The 24811-nt window shown below is 43.4% G+C and overlaps 1 protein-coding gene across 1 annotated transcript in view; it reads left to right on the forward strand.

The window, feature by feature from the left end:
- Positions 1 to 3151: 3151 nt before the first annotated feature.
- The window catches only part of LOC309601593 (alpha-2,8-sialyltransferase 8E-like), a gene marked incomplete at both ends in the record, with an annotated part of 38336 nt that continues 16676 nt past the window's right edge, over positions 3152 to 24811 (forward strand). Inside the window, 2 exon segments of the mRNA XM_082334697.1 lie at positions 3152 to 3282; positions 14726 to 14833. Of these exon segments, the coding sequence (XP_082190823.1) occupies positions 3152 to 3282; positions 14726 to 14833 (239 nt within the window).

A 24811-nucleotide genomic window follows, 5' to 3' on the forward strand; every position in this document is an offset into this window, starting at 1 on the left:
GGAGGATATTGTGGGAGACCGTGTCAAAGGCCTTACAGAAGTCCAGATAGATGACATGCGTAGCTCTTCCCTCATCCACTGATGCAGTCACTCCATCATAGAAGGCCACTAGGTTGGTCAGGCAGGACTTGCACTTGGTGAAGCCGTGCTGGCTGTCTCGAATCACCTCCCTGTCCTCCCTGTGCCTTAGCATAGCTTCTAGGAGGATCTGTTCCATGATCTTCCCAGGCACAGAGGTGAGGCTGACAGGTCGGTAGTTCCCAGGGTCCTCCTTTCTACCCTTTTTAAAAATGGGTGCAACATTTCCCTTTTTCCAGTCCCCAGGGACTTCACCTGACTGCCATGCCTTTTCAAATATCATGGAGAGTGGCTTGGCTACTACATCAGCCAATTCCCTCAGGACTCTGGCCCATAGACTTATGTATGTTCAAGTTCCTCAGGTGGTCGCGAACCTGATCTTCACTTACAGTGGGAGGACCTCTGCCCCCCTGATCCCCGTCAAATGGCCCATTGACTCGGGAGGTGTGAGGAGAGAGGTTGCCAGTGAAGACTGAGGCAAAAAAGTTGTTGAGTACCTCAGCCTTCTCCTTGTCTGTTGTTACCAGCTCGCCACTTCTGCTCATCAGAGGGGGTACGCTTTCCTTAACCTTCCTTTTCTGGTTGACGTACTTGTAGAAGCCCTTCTTATTATTATTTGCGTCCCTCACCAGGTTCAGCTCCAGCCGAGCCTTGGCCTTCCTGATCCCATCCTTACACAACCAGGTAGTGTCCCTGTACTCTTCCCAACATACCAGTCCCTTCTTCCACTGCCTGTGCATTCTCTTCTTGCCCTTTAGTTTGACCCACAGGTCATGGCTCAGCCATGCCAGCCTCTTCTCTTCCTTTCCTGATTTCTTGCACCTGGGGATCGAGAGCTCTTGTGCTCTATGGAAGGCGTCCTTGAAGATCTGCCAGCTCTGTTCTGCTCCCTTGTCCCTGAGGGCCATTTCCCAGGGGGTCCTATTGACTAACTCCTTGAAGAGCTGGAAGTTTGCTTTCCTAAAATTCAGGGTCTTGACTATACTCTTCACCTGACTCTTACCTCTCTGGACTGTGAACATTGGTGACCAGCTTAAGAAGTTGTCCTCCATGCACTCCAGGAGTCTCCTAGATTGCCTACCGCCTGTCGTGTTACTTTCCCAGCAGATGTCAGGGCGGTTGAAATCCCCCAGCAGGACAAGAGCCTGTGAGCATGAAGCTTCCTGTAGTTGGAGAAAAAAGGCTTCATCAGTAGGCTCCATGTCACCTTCTTGGAGGAACACCCCTTGGTTCCCTTGAGGAATTTCTCCGATATTTCCCTGTTGGCTCCTATTACCTCAAGAGCGCCCCACTTCGACAGACTTCGACTGTGCTGCAGTGTCTCCAGCACACCTCAGATCAACAGGCTGAGGGCCCCTGATAGCATCCCATCCCCTGCTAGTTAAGTGATACTTGATCCTCTGGTGATGGAAGAGATCTTATTTACTGGGTTCCTGTGCTCTGGTGTGATGCTGACTGGAGTATAGCGTGATGTGGCCTGGACTCCCTGTATGTTACCAGTGTCATTGTAGCTACATTGCCCATTGCAGGGTCAATGCCTACATGACTAGCAGTCAGTGCTGTACACAGCACATGAAGCCCAGTCATGCTCAGCAAATCTGTGTTTGCAACACAACTTACTGTAATGTCCTTTTCCCCAAGCCCTTCTCACAATCTGCAGGGGCTCTTTTGTTGCCCGTTGCTTGCTTAAGTGCAGGGTGTAAAATAATATTAAAAAATGTAAATTGTTCTCTGCAGAGGCCTGATGCTTTCAAGGAGGCCTGTAGTTGACAAGTCAAACTCTCAAAGGGTCCCTGGGAAGGAGTGCTGGCATTGCTCATTCGGCCCTTCTGCATATACCATGTGACTATTTTCACTCACAACAAATATTGCATGCAACCTTGAGCATCCTTTGAAAATTTGTCGATAGACATCCTATTTTTTTATGCTTGCACAGAGCTGCTCTGCTTCCAGTTCTGCAGTGTTATTTTAAGAAGCTAAGGGTTGGAGGCAGATTTTGCTCCTAGTGAAATCAGCAACAAAACTCACATTGATTTCCCTGTGAGCTGAATTGAGCCTCTCCTGACAATGGGGAGATTTTTAGAGGAGTTATGATGGCCATGGACAAGGTCTTGTTGCTTTGCCCTTTCAAAAGAGAACTGTTTCTGGTGGAGGAACAATCAGAATATTTGTCTCTTTAAATGAATGGTTCTTAGAGCCTGCACTGAGAAGCTGTCTCCCTTTCTGCAGCTGTGAGGCTACTCAGAGCCTCCAATAAATCAGCATGCAGGAACTGAGAGCTCTGTCCTTGAAAAGATGCACAGCAACCTTGCTAATGCTTACTCTGGAGGAATAACCAGGGGAAATATAGGAGCCCAAATAGTGAGCGGTCTATGACTAAAGGCACTGCATTCCACATGCAAATGCTACAGTACCGAAGGCATGGTACAGACGGCACACAGCTACACAAAATGCAGCTTTCCTGCTAGCCTGACCAGATTGCTGCTGCTGTTTTTTGCAGGGGACTGAATGAAATCCTCATGATAGTTACATGCCTGTTCAATAATAGCACACCCCAGTCACATCTCCTTGCAAGCACATTTTGTTGGAATCACTGAGCAGAAGCAAAGAAAAGCTGACGACTGTGTTTCCAACACAGGTTGCCGGAGCCCTGTGTTTGCCATTGGCTGTAGTTTTCTGGTTTATTTGCAGCTTCCCCCATCTGGAATATGAAAATGGGATTGAAGTAGATAATTGCTAGCAGTGGGTTTTCAAGAAAGGCTTAGAGGGAACAGAATGCCTCTTGCACAGCACAGGCTGCCTGTGCTGAAAGAGCTCTGAGAGATGATTTTAGATGTTACCCACATCTGAATCTCCTGGAAACTTTACCGTGGAAGCAAGCCATTGCACACAATCCTGGAGCTGACATCCAAAAGGGGCAAGGAAGGGGCAGCAGGGCCAAACAATGGGATACCTTGTCCTTGGATTGCTCAGAGAAAAGCCAGCAAGCGTTCCCCTCCACTTTCCAGCAAAAAGGGCATGAAAGCGACAATGAACTGAATTTTACCCAGCGGAGCTTCAGTGGCTTTTAAGGATGGGATACCCTGACCCTTCGTCAAGCAGGGATTTGCTGGGAAACAGAACTTTGTTCTTCATATTCATCTGCACCTTTGCTGTGGTCACCTTGCTGCAGCAGATCCTCTATGGGAGAAACTATCTCAAAAGGTAAGGGGGATTTGAGGGAATAGGAAAAAGTCTGATTGGGCTGAATGGAGACAGAGATCCAGCCATACCATTATAACGGTTCAAACCACTTCTCGGTGTTGTGCTGACAATATTAATATCTTGTCAATCTGGGAAGGTGCATCCGGCATCTGTAATGTCTGTTAGATTATTAATAAAGGAGAATGTTAGGCAGAATATAATGATTTGTGTGTTTCTTAGATTGTGTTGTAATCCTCAGCTATTGTAAAAATCTAGGTCTTTCTTACTTAACTTAAGATAGACTGACTTGTACCACCTGAGTATTTGCTCCTGATCAGACCCTGCCATATAGGCTTTTCACCCTATGTAAGTTCAAGCTGAAATGGCTTGAGAGGTTGAATTAAGGTAGCATGCTCATTGCCTAAACTTTAATGTCTTTAGAAAAAAACATGCAGATAAAATTCCTAAAATCAAAGTTGCAATATTAGTGTTCCAAATAACAGAGAGAGCACTTTATTTTTTCACTGCTGTATTCTCATGAATTTACTGCTGAGACTGCTTTGTTGTAGAGCACATCAGTCTTTCATCTGAAAATGGTACTGCTTTTTTTACAGCAAACACCAGTGGGGATCTTCAAGTGTTTAACCTTGACCCATGCAGAGTTAATTTTACTTAAATCTAATTTGAGGTGTTATGGCTTGTATGATTTTATAAAGGGGAATGTTTCTCTTACATGCTTTGAGGTAAGTGGGTTTCAATAGTGTAGGCAGCTGCTGTGGAATTTTTTACCGGAATTTAGCTTCATTTTGTCAGAAGAGATCCAGGTTCTTTCCTGGTTTGCAACTCATGTAGCTGTTTGCCTTGTACCAAGAGCAAGCAAAATGCTGACAAATCAGCAAATGTTTCTTGCTGGGGGGAAACAGCAAGCATGACATTAATATGTATAGACAGGAGTGTTGTAGTTTATCCACAGAGCAATTTGTGTGCCTTGCTTAGCAGTGAGGCCTTGGCTGGGGGACTCTGTCTGGTTTTGGGCACCTCACTTCCAGAAAGATGTGACTCAGTTGGAAGGAGCTAAAGGAAAGCAGCAAGAATGAGCAGAGGTGTAGAAAACGTGTTTGTTTGGCTTGGAGAAAATTGAGGGGAGATATGATAACTGTCTTGAAACACCCAAACTATTTCTGCCAAGAGGAAGGTAATAAACACATCATCACAAGATGACAAGAAGTCATGGGCTTAAATTGCAGCAGGAAAAATTTGGCTTTAACCATGAAGGGAACCTTTTAAAGAATAAGGCTACCTGAGGAGGTATAAAATCTCCATCTTTGGGGGCTTCAGGAACCTGTTAGGTAGACAAGGGTAGTACCGAGCTGCCTTGGTGTTGAGAGGATGTCTTTATGACCAGTTCAGGTCTCATCTTGCCTTATTTTCTCAGTTTTTCCCATTTGTCCTAGAGGCCTTGCAGCCCTACCAATACTTGCTTTTCTAAGTTGAAATGACTGCAACAGGATTACAGCAATGAAAAATAAATCCAAAGTATAGATTGAAATGAAAAATAGCAAAGTAGAGATAAAATGGTGAGAAGATGCAACTAAAACTCTTCCACTGAGTGATCTCTGTGGCCAGTCTCTGTCCTGCCTCGTGCCCTGGGAGCCTCTCCTGTCATCAGCGGGCTGGAGGGAATGCAGAAAAGGGTGATGTCCGATTCCCAGGCTTGCTAGGAGAAAATCTGGTTCTAAGCACTCTGCCATCAAAGAGACTCAAGCGGGGAGATGTGCATACATTTTGTCACTTTGACTGGAAAACACTTTATTTTTTTATTCCAGCTTGTAATGATTTGTTTCTTTTCCTTTTTTTATCACATGAAAGAGTCTCAAAGAGGGTTCCCCCCCACTCAATGCAGGGAAAAAGCACTTTGACTCCTTTCTGCTGGGAAGTGGTAGTTCCCATCTTTCATGGTAATAAAAATGCAGGATGTGGCAGTCTCAGGCTGTCAGTTATTAATGATAGAAAGGTGATTTACATAGCAGCCTACATCATTACCATAATATTATCATGAAGGTACTTTTTAACTTTTTCTTTCCCTCTCTCACTCTCATGCCCTGCAGTACATTATGGTGACCGTTCCTGGGCAGTTTGATTGCCAGTCCGCTCCGTGCAGGGGTAGCTGTAACCTTTAATTAGTCTTTTCTTTCACAAACCTCCTGTGTTAAGTCCCCTGTTAGAAGCTGATGCTGGCTGTGAGGTTCCTTGGACGTGTTATAGCTTGCACCTCCAGGGACCACGGTGGAGCTGGTGGTTTTAGAGAGCATCCTTTGCAGAGGAGAAGTGGGATATTTATAACTTTGGTGCCGCTTGCCAAGCTGGAGCTTGGGGACACTGCCTAAACCTAAAGCCATTTACTCACTAGGATTCAACATGCTGCTTGTTTTATGATAGCCTTTGCTTGCATCCCAACATCTGCAACAATAACAGGCCTCTGGGCCTCTTCCCAAGGCAGCGGGAAGAAATTCCCCAGTGTATTTAGAGAAACCTGAAAATTGTCCTGAAGTACTATTCCAGTAAATGTACAATGCTTTTAAGCCTAAATATAACACAGGGCTGGCTTGTTTTTCTGCAAGAAGATGGTGGAAATGGGTAAAGACCAGCAAGGCAGGGGGAATCTGACCTAAAACAAGCAGCTTGGGCACAATGCAGGGGACAGCATAGACTAGGCACTGGTCCCAATAAGCAGTGTGAACAAAGGTACCCTTTTCTGGGAGAAAGATGGAAAAGTTAGCTGTATGGCTATAAGCTGTGCCATGCCACTTGCCCTTACAAGCAGGGAATGGGCTGGTTTTATTGCCATAAAAGCCCACCTGAAGCTCTCTGTGGAGGGTACCATGGAAGCTTGTGGTCCTGAGTTTGCCCACGGCCATGCTCCCAAAGCCTGGCTGTGGGGGTGGCAGGACTGCAGGCAGGAGAGGATGCTCCAGGAAAAAAACTCTGCTCAGTGAAATTTGATAAGGGGCCCAGCCTCCGGTCAAGTCCTCTCTTTCCCCTTAATAAGATATTAATGAGCTTCTGGCATTGCTGGAAGAAGGGGAGAATGTAGAGATTGAATTTCTAGATATTCACACATTTTTTCACCCACCATATAATGTTCTCTGCTCCTTCCCCTGCTGTTTTGTACCGTGTCATTGGAAAGCAGAATCCTGCCCACCTTTTTTTTCCCTTTTTCAGTTTTCCCGCAGGTGGGATGGATGTGGGTGCTCTCAGCAAGGCCAATGCCTCATCCCCATAGTATCAGCTAAAGTCCTAACGAGAGAGTTAAACTGCAAGCTGGAGAATGACATTGGGAACCTCTGATCTCTGTAGCTCCTGATCCTGAGTAAAAAGGATGATGAAATGAGATATAATTAAGGGACTTTAATACAGATCTCTGGGGTAATTATTTTTATTTTAGGATTAATGTGATGATTAAAAATCCGCTGCATTGATCTGCTAAAGTAGGTTAAATGCTGTGGACTTCTGCTTAAATCCAGAGCTGCCACTTGCTTTTGTATTGACTCAGCTTTCCAATGCTCAGCTTTCAGCTGAATTTTCTTTTGAATCAGATGCTCAGCTGAGGGCTGGCCTTTTATTGTGAGCTCTTGTTTGGCCAGCAGGGAATAATCCTGGATTACATCAGGAAACTGCCACTACAGTAAAAAATGTTGAAATGGTCCCTGTCTTCATCTCCCAACTTATAGCATGGGAGAGATCAATAGGACAGTCCTTGCCTGCTTTGGCAAGGGAAAAATATCAGAGCAATACTTTGCTATATACCAATATTCTATTGGCAGGGAATTCACTAAATACTGTTTTTTTAACAGCCTGACTTCTGCACAGGGTGAGAGTCAGCTGAAGAAGGGAATCTGCCCCTTTAAAATTATTTTTTTTTCAGCCTAGTGAGAACACATTTTCAAAGCTATTAAATACTTTAAACAAAGATTACCCTGGGGTCTGTCAGAGGGGGCACTCAAAGAATCACACAGCAAGAAACAGCAAACCCTCCCATGCAGGCAGCCTGCATTATTTGAAAGCTTTGCATCTTTTAAATGAGAATAAAACATCACTCCTATGTGTGTGTACCCTATAATTAATACCAGACTCTCATAACTTGAGGTTATACCACCATTTTGGTATTTCTGAAGCAGCTTTTATTCAGTAGTTGCAAATCAATCCCCAGACATCTTTACCCCTTTCCTTACCTGCATAAGAAAGATAGCTTATGATAATTTTTTTTTTCTGTATAATAGTGGTTATAATCCAGAAGCTTCCCACCTATGTTTCCAATTTTTCTCTTCATGCTAGTCAAAATATACTCTTCCACCACTTCATTACTACCATTTCACTCTAACATGTAGAGCCAAGCTTGTCCCTGGTATAATACTGTATGGCCAAGTGTGTGGTGTAACCAGACGTGCCCATTTCCCACATCCTCCATCCATATTTGGCTTTTCATGTGACCCATATTATTTAATTTCTTTCTTTTGTCGTGAATATACCATTCCTGCTCTCCCACATATTTTCATACATTTTCAAAACCTTTTCTAAGGGTTTTCTCCCAATAAGATAGCAAGCAATCAGCTCAGCAGTTACCCACTGTCAGTCAACTTGCAAAGCCATAGGTCATTGAGATAAAGATTGGTCTCTATTAATGCAGTGAGCAGAAGTATGTATGTGTATGTATCCAGACTAAAACTTGCATTTTGCTAATTTTACTGGAGAAATAAGTATTTTTCTATACTGGATTGGTCAGATTCAACTCTGCTTCCACTGAATGCAAACGTGAGTTTTATTATGGACTCACATAAGAAGGGGAGCGTCCTGCTCAAGTACATGAATTGGCCCCAGAAATGTTTTATTTCTTTGTGCTATACCTGGTAGGGTTAGGCCCATGGTTTCTCCACTGAAAGAGGCCAATGCACACATGGTATTTTTCTGGCATTATAGCACAGGTGAATTGGACCTGGACTGCTACAGGTAGATTTACATTTCTTTCTTTCATCTGTGCTGTGTCTTTCTAGATTGCTGTGCCTTGAATATTTATTTCAAAATGGATTGGAGTGTTTGAAGTGATATTAAACTATTCAAATAAGCATTTGCCTTTCTCTTGTCATCTAACTTCATTGTCTTCAGGGACTGAGTCTGGCCCTTTTGTCAGGGAAGGGGAGGTTTTGGACACAGAGGCTAGTTTGCCTTGACTCTGCTGGGTTGGGTTTGATCTCAGTGTCTCATTGTTACCTAGTGGATGCTTTACTCCTTTCGAGCCCCTCTGACGTCTTTTCAAGTGCAGTGTAAATAAACTTGCTGTTTCTGGCTTGTGCAAAAAAACCTGGATCCTTTTTTTTCTCCAAAACTCCTCTTATTGTTATCTCTGTTGGCTCCTATGTTTGTCTTCACTTGTGCAGCAGTCTGTCACATTGGAGACTCCTGATATCCTCCTTTCTTACCCAACCTCCTCTTACTCTCTGATCTGAGTGTTTTCAATCATCACTCTCATCTGCAGGTCATTCATACATACCACTGTTTTCATTTTATTTTCCATACACCCTGTGGACACAGTGAGTCATATTTGCCTTATTTTGCAGAAAGAAGGAACTGGATCTTCAGCAAGATTAACCATCTGACTTTCCTATACCTCTGTGACATTCCTGTTAGTAGGCTAGGGGCATCACTTTCCATTTTCAAAGAGAGTAGCGTGATCATTTAACACTGAAGTCTTCAGTTTCTCCTCTCAAAGACACAGGAATTATGAAACGGGGAAACTGAGGTACAGGGAAAGTAAGTGATTTTCCACTGACTTTAGGAAGCCTATACATAGCCTGGACTGTCTGTTTGTCAGGGCAGGGACTGTATATGGCTTCTGTGTTTGGGTAGTATGTAACAGTGTAGTGCAGCACCATGACCATCATAGAAATATGATTATAAAATTATTAATGATGTATACAGAATTAATGTATATAGCTTATTACTTAAACAGGAGCCGGAGTCACAAAAGCTGGGCTTGCTGTCACCTCCTAGTGGCCTCTTTGCTAGGGAGAATGCATATAGAGAAGGAGTATGAGAACTGCTAGAAAGAAAGAGCAGGAATAGTGAGGACAAATAAGAGAGGGAGCTCAGAAAGAAAATGAAGTAATTTGCCTTGCTCTTGGGGACATTCGTGTCTTCCTTTCACCCCTTCAAAGAAGGAGTCTATAGACTCCTCAGTGCTTGGTTAACGGTTGGACTTGATGATCTTAAAGGTCTTTTCCAACCTAAACAATTCTATGATTCTATGATTCTATGACTCCTCTGCTTCCCCTTGCTTGACCATCTGTGGTAGGCCAGCAAGCTGAGTCAGATTTTGGCTTAGCTTCACCGATATAAAATGACATTGGTTTCTGTCTGATTTTGCTTGCTTTTGGGTTTAGTCTGCCTCTGGTAGATGCAGGATGGGGGTAGTGGTAGCTGTCACCTTGAAAGATGAGTGGAAATAGCCTTCTAGCTGGGATTAAATGAGATGAGCTGGTGATTTTTGGGGAATGGGTTGGCACTGGAGTGGCAGGTGCTCTTCCATGCCCTCTCCTCGCACCACCTGCATGATGCCCCCATTGCCACTCAGCCCTCGTTACCCATAGGTGCTGATCACTGTGTTACTCAGCTACTTGCACCAAACTGCCCTTATGCCTTGAAAGCATGTGGGTCTTTCCTGAATAAATTCTGCTGCATACATGGTCATGGCCTGCTCTCTGGTTAGAGCCCAGACAGGACCACCAGCTGTGCTTAAAGTCTTTTGGGTCTTCTCCATTTATTAGCTGTGGAATAGCTCCCTTTTAAAAGACTTGCCTTCTTGTCCGAACTGAATTTTCACCTTGCCTTCGCACTTTAGAAAGGCAATGAGACACCACTGAGGTGGGATCTCAGTGTGATGGCAGCATGGATATGAAGCTTCTTGCTGCGATCTATCCACTTGTTCATTCTTTCCTTATAGTTAAAAGCCTCATAATTGTTTGACAACCTCTGCTATTAAAACCTCTGCTTGTGCAGTTGTTGTTTCTTGTTTGGATTGTGGCAACAGGCTTTTTACTTTGCTTCCTGCTGCTTCTTGACAAGCCCTTCAGAATTACTGCTGCTTTGTTAATTTTCTGTTTTTTTCACCTCCTCACACTGTTCTTACATTACACCAGTGTTTATTTGACCGCATGCTAATTCAACATTTACAGTTACCAATTAGGATCAAAATATTGCTTTGAGATTTACCTGAAACTCAAGGTCTTTATTGCGAAGACATCCAACTTAATGGAGTTTCTCTAACACAAGGCACAGCACTGCTCATACTCTTATTTGTTAGGGGTAAGTCCTGTGATTAATGATGTCCATGAACCTTGATGAGAAATTTGCTTACAGTGAATGGGCAAAACATAGCATCTCTGCACTAAGAGTGCTTCTGGTTATTACATCTTTTATAAAGTCTTCCCTTGTCATCATCAGCATCACACGTTGGGGAAATGTAGTAATTTTAGAAGGAAATAACATTAGGGCAAATTGAGCAAATGGCGAAGTTCCACCATTGGTAATCATTGGTAATGATCCCAGGCTTAAAATTAGCTTTTCTTTTTTTTTTAAACACTTTGACATGAACTGTCTAAATTACATAGGAGACCTCTATGTCTAAGTAATTTCCTCTGCTTTCCTTCCTTTCTTTTAATCTTTCCTTACCCTCTTTTTTGTTCTGCTTCTTTTTCTCTTCCTTTTCTGTGTTTCCATCCTGCATGTGCTTTTCTATTGCAATTCTGATTCACAGAAGCTTAATTTACCGCTTCTTTGTTTACCTGTTAAAATGTAGTTAGTGCTGAGAGTGAACGTGTTAGAATTTAACTACCATAATATGCCAAAGAAATATACTGATGGAGCAGTTCATGTCTCTCTTCTATTTTCTCAGGCTGTTTGCAAATTTGGCCAGACAGCTTTTATGAACACTTACGACTCACAACTGAGAGGATTAGAAAATTTTATATTTTTAAAATTGAAATCTCCCAACTCAAGGCTGATTGAAATCAATGGTAAAACTCTCAGTAATCTTGTTAGGAACAGAATTAATTCAGGTCAGTGTTTTAAAATGTCTCATCCTTGATTTCTACTCAGTCCTAATACTACAAACCATTATTCATGGGAGTTGTTCTTACTAGGAGGAAGAGGTTTATTGTACCATCGTTCCAGAAAATGCAATGCAGCAGCTTGGTCTCAGTCTTGCAGACTCACAGTGAGACACACAGTCCTATGAGCTGTGTAATGTTTCTTTGGTGGTGTGTTTTGTGTATATATGTCTGTGTTGTTAACCTCTGGAGTACCTGTTGGAAGAAGAGCACTGTGTGGTCCCCCTTCCCTGTCTGGCTCAGGGTCGGACACTTAGCTTGCTCCTGACCCTAAGCTCAGCTCACAACTTTGTATTTTGTCCTTACCATGTAGAAGTGTCATACCCAGACCCTTGCTTGCCCTCATTAGATATTTTTGTACCTCAATTAGATCCCCCATTCTGCCATTTCAAAGCTAAGTATTTTAAGCTGTTCATTATAAGAGATATCTACCATTCCTCAGTGTTAGTCTTCCTGATCTCCTCTTGGATCTTACCCAAAATGTGCATGTCCTCCTTTAAACTTGGTGCCTCAGCTGCAGGACGCACTGTTCCCAAAAAAGGCTTGATGAGAGGAGGGCATTAAAGAGTGGTTTTATAATTTCTTTTGCTTTATGGACAGATTCACCCCCCTCTGCCTTTGAGCATTTACTTAGCTTTCCTTCCAGCTGTTACATGTGGAGTGAAGAGGTACAAAGGGAAGGGACTTTACCAAATGTTTTAATTCTTCATTTCATCTGCCTGAATATTGGCTATGCTTTAGGAGAGTTCACCTCTGAAGGACACACCGACACCAGCTATTTATCTGGATTAATGCTCTCTATTTCAGTTTGCAAGTAAATATCTAAGCCCAAAATATCTAATTTAAATCCAATTTAAAAGTATAATTCCAACTTGGTTTCCCCACACTTCTCTCTCTCCCCATGTATCATTCAGTGCTGCCCTTAGCAATTAAAACATATTTTTAAGGTCATATATTTAGATGCCTTTTACAAAGACATACACATTCAAAAGAAACATGTTTCCATACCAGTTACAGTGTGGCAAAAAAATGTGTTAGACTGTGGTACATGGGAGAGAATCACAAGTGTTTATTTCAACAAGCCTAAAAGTGAAGGTGTCTTACTAAAAGTCAGAATTTTCTCATATTTTCTTCACACCAATATTCTACTTGGAAGTCATACCTTGGGCAGCCTCAGATGATTAAAAACTGTTAGAACAATATGTAGAAGGTATGGGACGCCCTGACAAGCCATAGCACTGCATTACCCTATAGCCATTATAGCATAACCTATACACCCTTTGATGCGATTCTCCAAATTTATCACCAAAGTAGCTCTCTCCAAGCTGAATGTAAGATGTAAGTGTGCGATATCATCTTATTATGCTTATGGCAATCAATCAGGATAGTCTCTTCCACTTGTTCTAATTTTTTTGAAAACAGGAGAATTGCATTGATGTATTTAACTAAGAAGTAACCAGAATGGGTCTGCTATGAGCAAAAATTTGGCTTCTATATTTGAAATGTTCCCATGTTTATACTTAAAAAGTTTTTCTTTGAAAAAGCAAAATTTGAGCACTGGAGAACATGCAAGAAATGAAAATCCATTTGAAAGATTCAGAGGAAGATTTTCAATATTTTCATAGTGCCTTTTTCCCACCTTTTGTGGTGGGAGGCAGCTTGGGAGGGGAGGGGGCAGTTTAGGAGGCTAGCTCTTTCCTCAGTTCAGTGTTGAAATGGCTCCCTAGCTTCTTTGCAATCCCTTCTCCCTCAAAATGCCTTTACCAAAAAGTCTGTTTTCAATAAATAAATAAAAAAAAACAAACAAAAAGATTAAAAGGCACAAAACATACGAGAATAAACTTCTTAAATTCTTTCAAAATATCTTGGTTTTAGGTCAGAAAAACGTTTGTGGTGACATGCACTGCAGTTCACTTGGGTGGTGAGATTCTTCTTTCATGTGTGCCCATGCTACAAGCAACCCTGGGCTCCCTGTACTGCTGATGGAGGAAGAGTTTGGGGGATGGATCAGTTCACCCTAGGGTGAAGGCCAGCCTTTGACTGGGTGAATCTTTCCCTAAACTAACTGTACTGAGCCAATCTCTATTGATTTTTAAGAACAAAGACAATTAGCTCATGTGGAAATGCCTGCACTGCAGATACTTGAAGTTAGACAAGGTTGTCTTAAAACAACTATGACAACAAGAAGTTATGTGCACACATTTCCACAATACAGAACAAATAAACTCCTACTATATGTTTTTGGAGCTGTTTAGAACTACTCCCCTTTCCTGCTGCAGGAAGCAAAGAGGCCTTATTTTAACGCCCCATGTTGTTCCTTCTTAATTTCCTATGCTTATAGCTGCTGCCAATTAGACTAGAGGATGGATGTGGTCTGAGAGATTCTCCAGTCTTTGTAATAAGCCTGTTGACCAAGAAAACTAGAGGGGTTCTAGATGCCCTTTCTTTCGGGCAAAGCGGGCTGGCAGATTGCTTCCTGGCTGTCCCCACACAGCCCAGCTGGGAAGTTAACTTTCAGTATTGGCAGCACCAAATGTTCACAACGCAGCTGCCAGGCTTCTGAAATCATGAAACTGGGTTAAAATGGAAAAGATTAAAAATAATCTGCAAGATTCTTTTTCGTTGACTTCTGAGCTTTTTTAATGTGAGATTTCTACCCAACTATAGGTGTCGTTTCCAGAAGACTGCAGGCATCATGGGTCTTGGAATGAATTTGTGAAAGTTTGGAAAACAGGGAGTTATGATGATTGTGATATGCATTGGCTTAAAAAAATGTCATCTTCCCAAACAGAGAAAAGAATCAATACAGTGTGACTTAGAGAAGTCATCAAATGACAAATCCTTTGCTAGCATGGCCAACAAATCAGAGGAAGGACCCAGTGCCCACCATATTTAACAACTATTGTAGATGTAAAATTGAATTTTGGAGGGTTTACTTCTTTGGCCCTGCAGTTTTCCACCTAAGTCTCCAGCTTTTTGTACTTGCGTCTCTGGGAATGAAATTTCAACCTTGCTCCACATATATGTATGTTGTTTATGAGCACAGATGATTACAGGCCTTCCAATTTGGTTGGGGAATCTGGTGTTGTTTTCAGCCAAGGACTTGTAGAGTCTATGGGAACTGAAAATTAATTGTTTCCACTAGTAAAATGATGTCTTGTGGTTCTTGGTATCTTTTTATTGTTTTTGATGAATGTGTCGTAGTCACATTTCTGTGTTAAGAAAAAGGACATGAGAACTCATGCTGATAGACTTAACCTAATGAATGATATAAAATATCAACTGCCTCATTTTCTTGCTAGAGGGCTGCAGTTTAGCTGGCAGAATGGAGAGGAACTGGCAAATTGGACCGGCACCTTTAATTTCATGGATGATGGAGCAGTGAAGAGTGGCAATGACACAGGCACCAGGTACCAAAGCCCGAGGAAATGACTACAGAGATCTCTTTGTATGAACCACAAATGTGAGCACAGGCTGTATGAAAAATGAGATTTGCAGTTTGCTTTGGCTGCTCAGTACTGCTCCCCATAGCACAGAAGATGCCAGGGATGCCCAAGTGCTGTGTTGTTGTGGTTTAACCCCAGCCAGCAACTAAGCACCACACAGCTGCTCGCTCACTCCCCCCCGGTGGGATGGGGGAGAGAATCGGAAGAGTGAAAGTGAGAAAACTCATGGGTTGAGATAAAGACAGTTTAATAGGTAAAGCAAAAGCCGTGTGCACAAGCAAAGCAAAGCAAGGAATTCATTCACTACTTCCCATCGGCAGGCAGGTGTTCAGCCATCCTCAGGAAAGCAGGACTCCATCATGTGTAACGGTTACTTGGGAAGAAAAAAGCCATCACGCCCAATGTCCCCCCCTTCCTTCTTCTTCCCCCAGCTTATATACTGAGCATGATGTCATATGGGATGGAATAGCCCTTTGGCCAGTCTGGGTCAGCTGTCCTGGCTGTGCCCCCTCCCAGCTTCTTATGCACCTGGCAGAGCAGGGGAAGCTGAAAAGTCCTTGACTAGTGTAAACTCTGCTCAGCAAGAACCAAAACATCAGTGCGTTATCAACATTATTCTCATCCTAAATCCAAAACACAGCGCTCTACCAGCTACTAGGAAGAAAATTAACTCTATCCCAGCTGAAACCAGGACACCCCTTCAAGACCTTGGGGCCATTTTGGAATATGTCATAAGCATCCATGCAGTACACACGAGGATGACTTCTGTGTCCTCGCCTCTCCTGTTTCCATTCCCCCACCAATGCTATGTGTCAATATGTGACAGTGTGGGAGAGTGGGACTTGGGCGGGCAATGTCCCAACATGACAGTATTGATGCACACAGAGCACACTGGAGAATCTGGCCCAAGGCTTTCTTTATAATAGAATATGTATTCCAAGAAAACATAGTTTAACTTGAAATCTTTCCAGGGCCTAGTAGGGGAAAAGTGTTCTATCGAGATAAGAATGGAGTATTTCCTTTATTTACACTATTTTGAAAATATGAGAAGCACTGATGTGCCATTGCACTTTTTGTACTTATTAATTTGTAGTAGGATCCTTTTGACTGACACTTATCTGAAGGGTCATGAAGAGCCATGTGCATAGTCAGGAAACTGGCTGCAGTTGTACCTAAAGTGCTCTGTGGCTATTGCAGGTCATCTGCATAAATCTGGGTACAGGCATAGGGTGAATATTTGGGGTATCTTCCTGGAACCTCAGTTGTAGAGGTTAAAAATCCTGAGTCATGTAGTATCAAGTTCAATAAGTAGCAGGGTAATCTTAGAAAGACTGTAAGTTAAAGAAAAAATAAAATAATTAAAAGAAGCTTACATTTAATACCTATGTATAAATAAAACTCTCTTTGGATAAATTACATATTTTGTTTAAAATATCATCACAGTATATTTTGGTAACCGTATGCCACTACAGCCGTGGAGTTGATAGCATTTCAAAGGCAAGTGGAAGTACAGAGTCTGACCTGCCAAAAATCATCCAGTCTCACTGAACTGCAGCAACGCTGCAATTCCTGTTATGGCTCTTCGTTGTAATGTGATCCTGTATGAGTGCTACCCGTCACTCGGCTGGTTTAACTAGTTAAGGTTCTTTATAAAAAGAACCAGCTTAAGCTGCAGTTTTTCGCTCAGAGCAAGGAAAAATGGTTCATTCTATGTATGTATGTATGTATGTGTGTAGCTGTCTGTCTGTCTGTCTCTCTCTCTCTCTACTTTTGTTGCCTTTTTTGTGTATGCATCTATAGTCTGTATATGCAAAGTCTTCAGTTTAGGCACTTGGCATATAAAAGAACTGAATGTGGCACAAAGACAGATATCTTCTTGAAGACATGAGAGAATTAATAAATATAGATTTCCCCCTCTAGGCACCCTTGACAGAGACGATTGAACCATCATTGATTGCAGGATGGGGAACCAAAACCCTTGACTGCAAAATACATACTAGTTGTGAGGCACTGAACGACAGTACTATTCTCAATCTGTTTAGCCGCTTCAAAGACAAAGAGGTTCAGGATGCAAGTGTTTTTTATGCAAACAGGCTCAAACTGCACAAGTTAGGTATAAATTTCAAAGGTTATAATATCAATAAAAGATGCAAATTTCAAAGTCCATGTTATGTTAATGACTGTGGAGCTGAAAGATGAGGATTTTGAGTTAGGGATAAGTCTAGCTGCAACATATATTGCACATAAGTGTGTTATAGATATTATTTATCCATTTGTCTACTGTCTAAAAGCTGAGAATACAACAAAATAAAGAAGAACTGTATAAATATGGAGGTGAGACTGGAGATGAGACTGTGTGGTGAATAACTGCAGAGCTATGTCATAAATTGTTTACTGTTTACCTTTGATCACCTTTCTTACTGTGTTATCACTAGATCTCCTGAGAGTCTTAATCTGACACCCAACTTCAGGCTGTTGATATCAATTGAAAACAAGCCTTCCTCTAATGAGTAATTCTTTCCACCAAATGGAAAACTTGCAGATTACATTTTACCAACCTGATTTTACTTGTATATATTTACATGTCTCCAGAGAGATGTCTAAAGTGCACAAAACTAATTATATATCAGCATACGCACAGTAAATACATTTCACTGCATGGCTCTGCAGTTTATTGTGTGTTATCACCTCTTGTGAAAGGTTTGGTGTTTAAAGATATTAACTGAAATAGATATTAATATGCTTTTCATTAGCTTATATCATTTATATATCTATGTATATAGATACATGTTTATTCATACATATGTGGTATCAACCCATGTATATTCTATAACTACTCTTTATCTTTTAATCAAGTAACTTAATACATGGTGTAGAGACATTGACAACTCATTCTGTAGGAGTGATTTATTAGATGAAAATGAAGGATTTCCAAAGCAAAGGCACACTGAGAGAATAAGCGCATTAGAATTGCAAGACAGCCAGACTTCACAAGAGTAGTGGCCATATCAAAACCAATGAACAGTGAAGATTAAATATGGCATGAAAAGGATCAAGTAAGACAGAAACAAAGAATATCATGTTATCTGATTTCAGTATAAACTGATTCAGACCTTAACTAATGTACGAAGTTAAAGTGTAGCTTGCAATTGGAATGTTTTTTACTGTCCAGGGCAGTTCATTACACAGTTTCGGAAAATGAGCCCTACTCTGCAGACAGCTCCACTGTGCTGGAGTAACCAAGCTAACCAAAGCTTTTCATCCCAGTGCATAAGACACTTCTTCAGGTTGCGTAGAACCAGTCCATGGAGATAAAAGCTAATATCATGAGCTCAGCTCACTATGTGGTACAACTGAGAGTGTGGATCATGTTTGTGGCATCTAATATTGCTGTGGGTAGATGCCCAATAGCCCGCTGCAGTCCAGGAGAGCTCAAAGGGTCTCACTTGGTACCGCTGTTTATAGAGTCACGAGATAATTGACTTCAAGCATCAGTAAATTTCCATTTTACTTTCATAGCCCATGTTGAAGATTACTAAAGTTCTCAAAAACTCTTAATAAACATTTAGTAGAAGCCTGCAGGGCTTGGTTCATTTATTCTCATTTCTTAGTCACTGGATAATGTGTATTTTTGGAAAGATCTTTGTTTTTCCTGCAGGGTATGTGGAATCCTTCCTGCGATACTCTGCTCTCTTGCAGCATAAGTGCTGCAGCCTCACTGCAAACAGTGCAGAACCGGCACTGCAGGAACGAGCGAAATGGGAGGGTGGCTTGTGCAGGAGAAAATGGTCTTGTTTAAAAGGTGCCTGACAATTACAGTCAATTATATTTTAAAACCTTTGTTCAATATATCAGACAAATCAGTGCCTCGATCCAAGTGTCACTTGAAGGCAGGATTGAAGTCTCAGGCTTTTTAATTCATGTAGCATGATCAAGAAAAGCTTACTTTTGATCAAAGCAGGAGCAGCCCAACTGCAGATGATCAAAGACCTAAGAGTTAGCTGGTGTACTGGGAAACCAAATCTGTCTCTCACTAGCAAGCTCAGTAAGTTGCTCAGCTGGAAGTGAGGTTGCAATGGGAGACATGAAGGTTAGAAAGGAAGAAAGTCTCAGTTAGTCAAAAATGGAAAATTACAGAGTGAATAGCATCTCATTTCTGGGCATTCAGTACTGAGAGCCATAAAAAGAGAGTCCTCTCTGAGCACTTGCAGCTTGTGTGGTGTTCAGATACATGATTTGATCCTGGAAAAATGTAGATTTGAAAGCTACAATTGACCTGAATGGACATAGAGCAGTGTGTAGTGCCCGGTATCCTGGGAAAATGCAATCCCACATGCAACTGTGCGGTTTGTTGTGACTCAGTTGTAGTTGTGTTCCCTATTATAAAGAATCATGAATTCTTGTGTTGGTTTTCTCATAGACTTCTGACCTTTGAGGGATAAAAGTTATTTAGATTTCAGCAGGGGAAGCGAAGGCAATGCAGGGAGAGGACATTCTGGTGGTGACATATCAACTCTGTTTTATGGATATAAAACATGAATGTCATTCTTATAAATCATAGAATCATAGAATCATAGAATCATAGAATGGCTTGGGCTGGAAGAGACCTTAAAGATCATCTAACTCCAACTCCCCTGCCATGGGCAGGGGCGCCACCCACTAGACCAGGTTGCTCAAAGCCCCGTCCAACCTGGCCTTGAACACTGCCAGGGACGGGGCGTCCACAACCTCTCTGGGCAACCTGTTCCAGTGCCTCACCACCCTCTGAGTAAAGGTTTTTTTCCTAACATCTAATCTGAATTTCCCCTCTCTCAGTTTGAAACCGTTCCCCCTTGTCCTATCGCTATCTGCCCTTAAAAAGAGTCTCTCCCCCTCTTTTATATAAGCCCCCTTTAAGTATTGGAAGGCCACTATAAGGTCTCCCCAGAGCTTTCTCTTCTCCAGGCTGAACAACCCCAACTCTCTCAGCCTGTCTTCACAGCAGAGGTGCTCCAGCCCTCTGATCATCTTTGTGGCCCTCCTCTGGATCCGTTCTAAAAGGTCCACATCTTTCTTGTGCTGAGGGCTCCAGAGCTGGATGCAGTACTCTAGGTGGGGTCTCACGAGGGCAGAGTAGAGGGGGAGAATCACCTCCCTCGACCTGCTGGCCACGCCTCTTCTGATGCAGCCCAGGATGCGGTTGGCTCTCTGGGCTGCTAGTGCACATTGCTGGCTCATATCCAGCTTTTCGTCCACCAGGACCCCCAAGTCCTTCTCTGCGTGGCTGCTCTCAATGAGTTCTTCTCCCAGTCTGTACTCATGTCTGAGATTGCCTCGACCCAGGTGCAGGACCTTACATTTGGACTTGTTGAACCTCATTCGGTTCATATGGGCCCACTTCTCCAGCTTGTCCAGGTCCCTCTGGATGGCATCCCGTCCTTCAGGTGTGTCAACTGCACCACTCGGCTTCGTGTCGTCCGCAAACTTGCTGAGGGTGCACTCTATCCCACTGTCTATATGTCATTGATAAAGATACTGAAAAGCACTGGTCCCAAGACAGAGCCCTGAGGGACACCACTCGTCACCGGTCTCCACCTGGACATAGAGCCATTGACCGCAACTCTCTGGATGCGTCCATCCAGCCAACTTCTTATCCATCAAATAGTCCACCCTTCAAATCCATCTCTCTCTAATTTAGAAACAAGGATGTTGTGTGGGACTGCGTCAAAGGCTTTACAGAAGTCTAGGTAGATGACATCGATTGGTCTTCCCTTATCGACTGTTGCAGTCACTCCATCATAGAAGGCCACCAGATTGGTCAGGCACAATTTGCCCTTAGTGAATCCGTGCTGGCTTACTCGGATCACCTCCTTGTCTTGCATGTGCCTTAACATTGCTTCCATGAGGATCCATTCCATGATCTTCTCAGGCACAGAGAGGTCCTCCTTCTTACCCTTTTTAAAAATAGAGGTGATATTACCCTTTTTCCAGTCACCAGGGACCTCACCTGACTGCCATGACTTTTCAAATATGATGGAGAGTGGTCTTGCAACTACATCAGCCAGTTGCCTTAGGACCCTGGGATGTATGTCATCAGATCCCATAGACTTCTGTTTGTTTAGTTTTATCAGGTGGTCTTGAACTTGCTCTTTGCTTACAGTGGGAGGACCTTCGCTCCCCCAGCCCTCTCCTAGAGTTTCCGGTACTTGGTAGGTGCAGGAAGCCTGGCTGCCAGTGAAGACTGAGACGAAGAACTCGTTGAGCACCTCAGCCTTCTCCATATCCGTTGTCACCAGTTCCCCATTCATGTTTATCAGAGGGGGGACACTCTCCTTGGCCTTTCTTTTCTGACTAATGTACTTATAGAACCCCTTCTTATTATTCTTCACATCCCTTGCCAATTTCTGTTCCATCTGTGCCTTGGCCTTCTTGATCCCATCCCTACATGTCCTAGCCATTTCCCTGTACTCTCCCCAGGCTACGTGTCCCTGCTTCCACTGGCTGTGCATTTCCTTCTTACGCCTAAGACTGAGGAGGAGGTCCTTGTTCAGCCACACTGGTTTCCTTCTTGCCCTGCCTGATTTCTTACACAGGGGGATGGAGAGCTCTTGCACTCTAAGAAAAGTGTCCTTAAAGAGTTGCCAGCTCTGTTCCATTCCTTTTTGTCCTTAAGGACAGTTTCCCAGGGGATCTCATCCACTAAATCTTTGAACAGCTGAAAGTTTGCTTTTCTAAAGTTCAGGGTCCTGACTTTGCTCTTTGCCAGGCCCATGTTTCTTGAGATCACGAACTGAACCAGGGCATGGTCGCTACAGCCTAAACTGCCTCCAATCTTCACCTCTTTAATGAGTTCCTCTGCATTGGTGAGCACCAGGTCCAGCAATGCTTCTTCTCTGGTTGGTTTGTCTAATACCTGGACCAGAAAGTTATCTTCAGCAGACTCCAGGAGTCTCCTGGATTGTTTGCAGCCTGCTGTATTGCTTTCCCAGCAGATATCGGGGTGGTTGAAATCACCCATCAGGATGAGTGCCGGTGAGCGTGATGCTTCCTGCATCTGAAGCAAGAAGGCCTCATCAACAGGCTCCTCTTGATCAGGCGGTCTATAGTAGACCCCAACCACAAGGTGACCTTTATTGGTCTGATCCTTAAGTTTTACCCACAAGCTCTCAACTAGCTCATGGTTGGTTCTCAGAGGCAGCTCTTCGTAGTCTATCCATTTTGTAACATACAGGGCAACACCCCCTTCCCTCCTTCCCAGTCTGTCTCTTCCGAATAGCTTGTAGCCTTTGATTGCCATGTTCCAGTTGTATGAATCATCCCACCATGTTTCTGTGATAGCAATCAGGTCATAGTTATCTGATTGCACCATGGTCTCCAACTCCTCTTGCTTGTTACCCATGCTGCGTGCATTAGTGTAGAGGCACTTCAGCTGGACTGCTGGCCTTGTCACCTTTTGGGAGGAGCCTTCACTAGTTCCTTTGGGATGATTTACAGGCGTTTCCCTGCTGCCTCCTGAGGCGTTCCCTCATTCTTCCCTGTTCCTCTGAAGTACATCCCCTCCCCTCGCTGAATCTAGTTTAAAGCTGTCGTGGTTTAACCCCAGCCAGCAACTAAGCACCACACAGCCGCTCGCTCACTCCCCCCCGGTGGGATGGGGAAGAGAATCGGAAGAGTGAAAGTGAGAAAACTCATGGGTTGAGATAAAGACAGTTTAATAGGTAAAGCAAAAGCCATGCGCACAAGCAAAGCAAAGCAAGGAATTCATTCACTACTTCCCATTGGCAGGCAGGTGTTCAGCCATCCCCAGGAAAGCAGGGCTCCATCATGTGTAACGGTTACTTGGGAAGACAAACGCCATCACTCCGAACGTGTGTCCCTCCCCCCCTTCTTCTTCCCCCAGCTTATATACTGAGCATGACGTCATATGGGATGGAATAGCCCTTTGGCCAGTCTGGGTCAGCTGTCCTGGCTGTGCCCCCTCCCAGCTTCTTATGCACCTGGCAGAGCACAAGAAGCTGGAAAGTCCTTGACCAGTGTAAACTCTGCTCAGCAAGAACCAAAACATCAGTGTGTTATCAACATTATTCTCATCCTAAATCCAAAACACAGCACCATACCAGCTACTAGGAAGAAAATTAACTCTATCCCAGCTGAAACCAGGACAAAAGCCCTGCTGATAAGTCCAGCCAGCTTACTCCCCAGAACATTCTTACCCCACCTGGTCAGATGCATCCCATCTGTTGTCAACATGCCCCGCCTCTCGAAGGTACATCGGAGATCATAGAACCCAAAGCCCTGACCGTGGCACCAACCACTCAGCCAGTCATTCACCTGATCTATTCGCCTCCTTCTTCCTGGGTCCCCGCCTCCTGCTGGGAGGATAAAGAACACAACCTGCGCTCCTGATCCCTTCAACATCTTTCCGAGGGATATGAAGTCCCTTTTGATGTTTCGGATTCTCCTTGTTGTAGCCTTGTTCAACCCTATGTGAAAGAGTAGGAATGGATGATAAAGTTGAAACATAGCCCTTTTCTGTAGCAAAAGGAGTAGCGTAGTCAGGTGTGTCACTTGTCACTAATCAAGAGCATAAATCAAAATAAACTGCACTACACCCTTGCTTCTTAGCTGGATATCAGTCTGAGGAAGATGATGGGGAGGACAGTTTCCATTTGTGCTAATTAAGCTTTCTGACAGACAAATGTATCTTCGTTCACAGGGAACTACATGGTTTAGACTGGGAGTTAATAGGCAGAAGCAGCACTCGGAGCCCAGGGAGTGGGTGAGACTGATGCTTCCTCTGGGAGAGCGTGGGGGGCTGGTCTCCAAACACTCTCAGCAGGACCAGACCCTGCTGAGCAGAGGAGCTGGGTTTAAAGGACATCTGGGGGTTGAGGGAACCCATGTTCCTTGTGCTAGAGCCTGGTGTTATGCAAAAGCTGTATTCTGGGAAAATACAATGTGAAGCACTTCTGCGGGAAGAGGTTGGTCAGTGCTCCAGGGAGCTGCCTCTGCTAACTTGCCTCGGTGTCTATAGCAGGAGGAGGATTGCTGTGAAGCAAATAAATAGCATGAACAGTCCTGGGAGAAAGAGAGGAAACTTTTTTTTTTTTAGTCTATTGACAAGATACTGTCTTGCAAATTCCTTAATGCTGTTGTAGCATCATTAATGCTTGCAACCTAAGTGCTGCAGCATCAGTAGCATTAACCATTAACGCTAAGGAGGCTTAGTGTCTGGCTGTCTGCTTCAGATGTGGTTCAGGGCTTATGAATGACAGCCCAGATGATGATTATTCAGTGGCTCAGACACACTGAGTTAGTTTCAGTCGAGCTCACCCCATGGCCAGTAGCATCTTCTCCCCACTCGGTGCAGAAGTGACACCGCCGTCAGTGTCCCCTGCCTTTGCTGCAGGAGGCACGTGTCCCATTGGCAGTGTGTCATCCAGCCCGTTTCATGGGTCCTCCCTCTGCACTTCCACAAGGTGCCAAATGGTGAATTACGACACTCCCAGTGACTCTGCTGGAAAAGCTGGAGCTATTGTGAGAGTTAGAGACTTGCAGGACAGTCCTGTGCTTTTTGAAGCTGTAGGCTAATGGAATAACTACAAATGCAATGCTGCCTCATACATTTCCTTTCAGATCCAGAAGTGGTTTATTTTTACCTAATCCTTTCCTCCTTACCCTTCTGCCTCTTTGGTAACACATCCTTTTTCATTTCTATTTTTGGTTTGTGGATTGGGTAAACGAGCAATGATCAAAGGGAATCTCTGGGACTCAGGAAATTTCATCTCTGTTTCATAAAATGACATCTTTGTCTCCAGTGCCACGGGCTGAAACCAGCTTTCCCACGTGATAGCATGTGCTGTTTGACATCTGAGCTGCAGTTCTCTAACTTAGCAGCAGAGCCAGAAGTGTGCAGCAAAGATAAAAATACATGTTAATCTAGATTTTTGCCATTCTTATCTG

This window comes from Platalea leucorodia (genome assembly GCF_965183815.1).
Source record: "Platalea leucorodia genome assembly, chromosome: W".
NCBI classification, from domain to species: Eukaryota; Metazoa; Chordata; class Aves; order Pelecaniformes; family Threskiornithidae; genus Platalea; species Platalea leucorodia.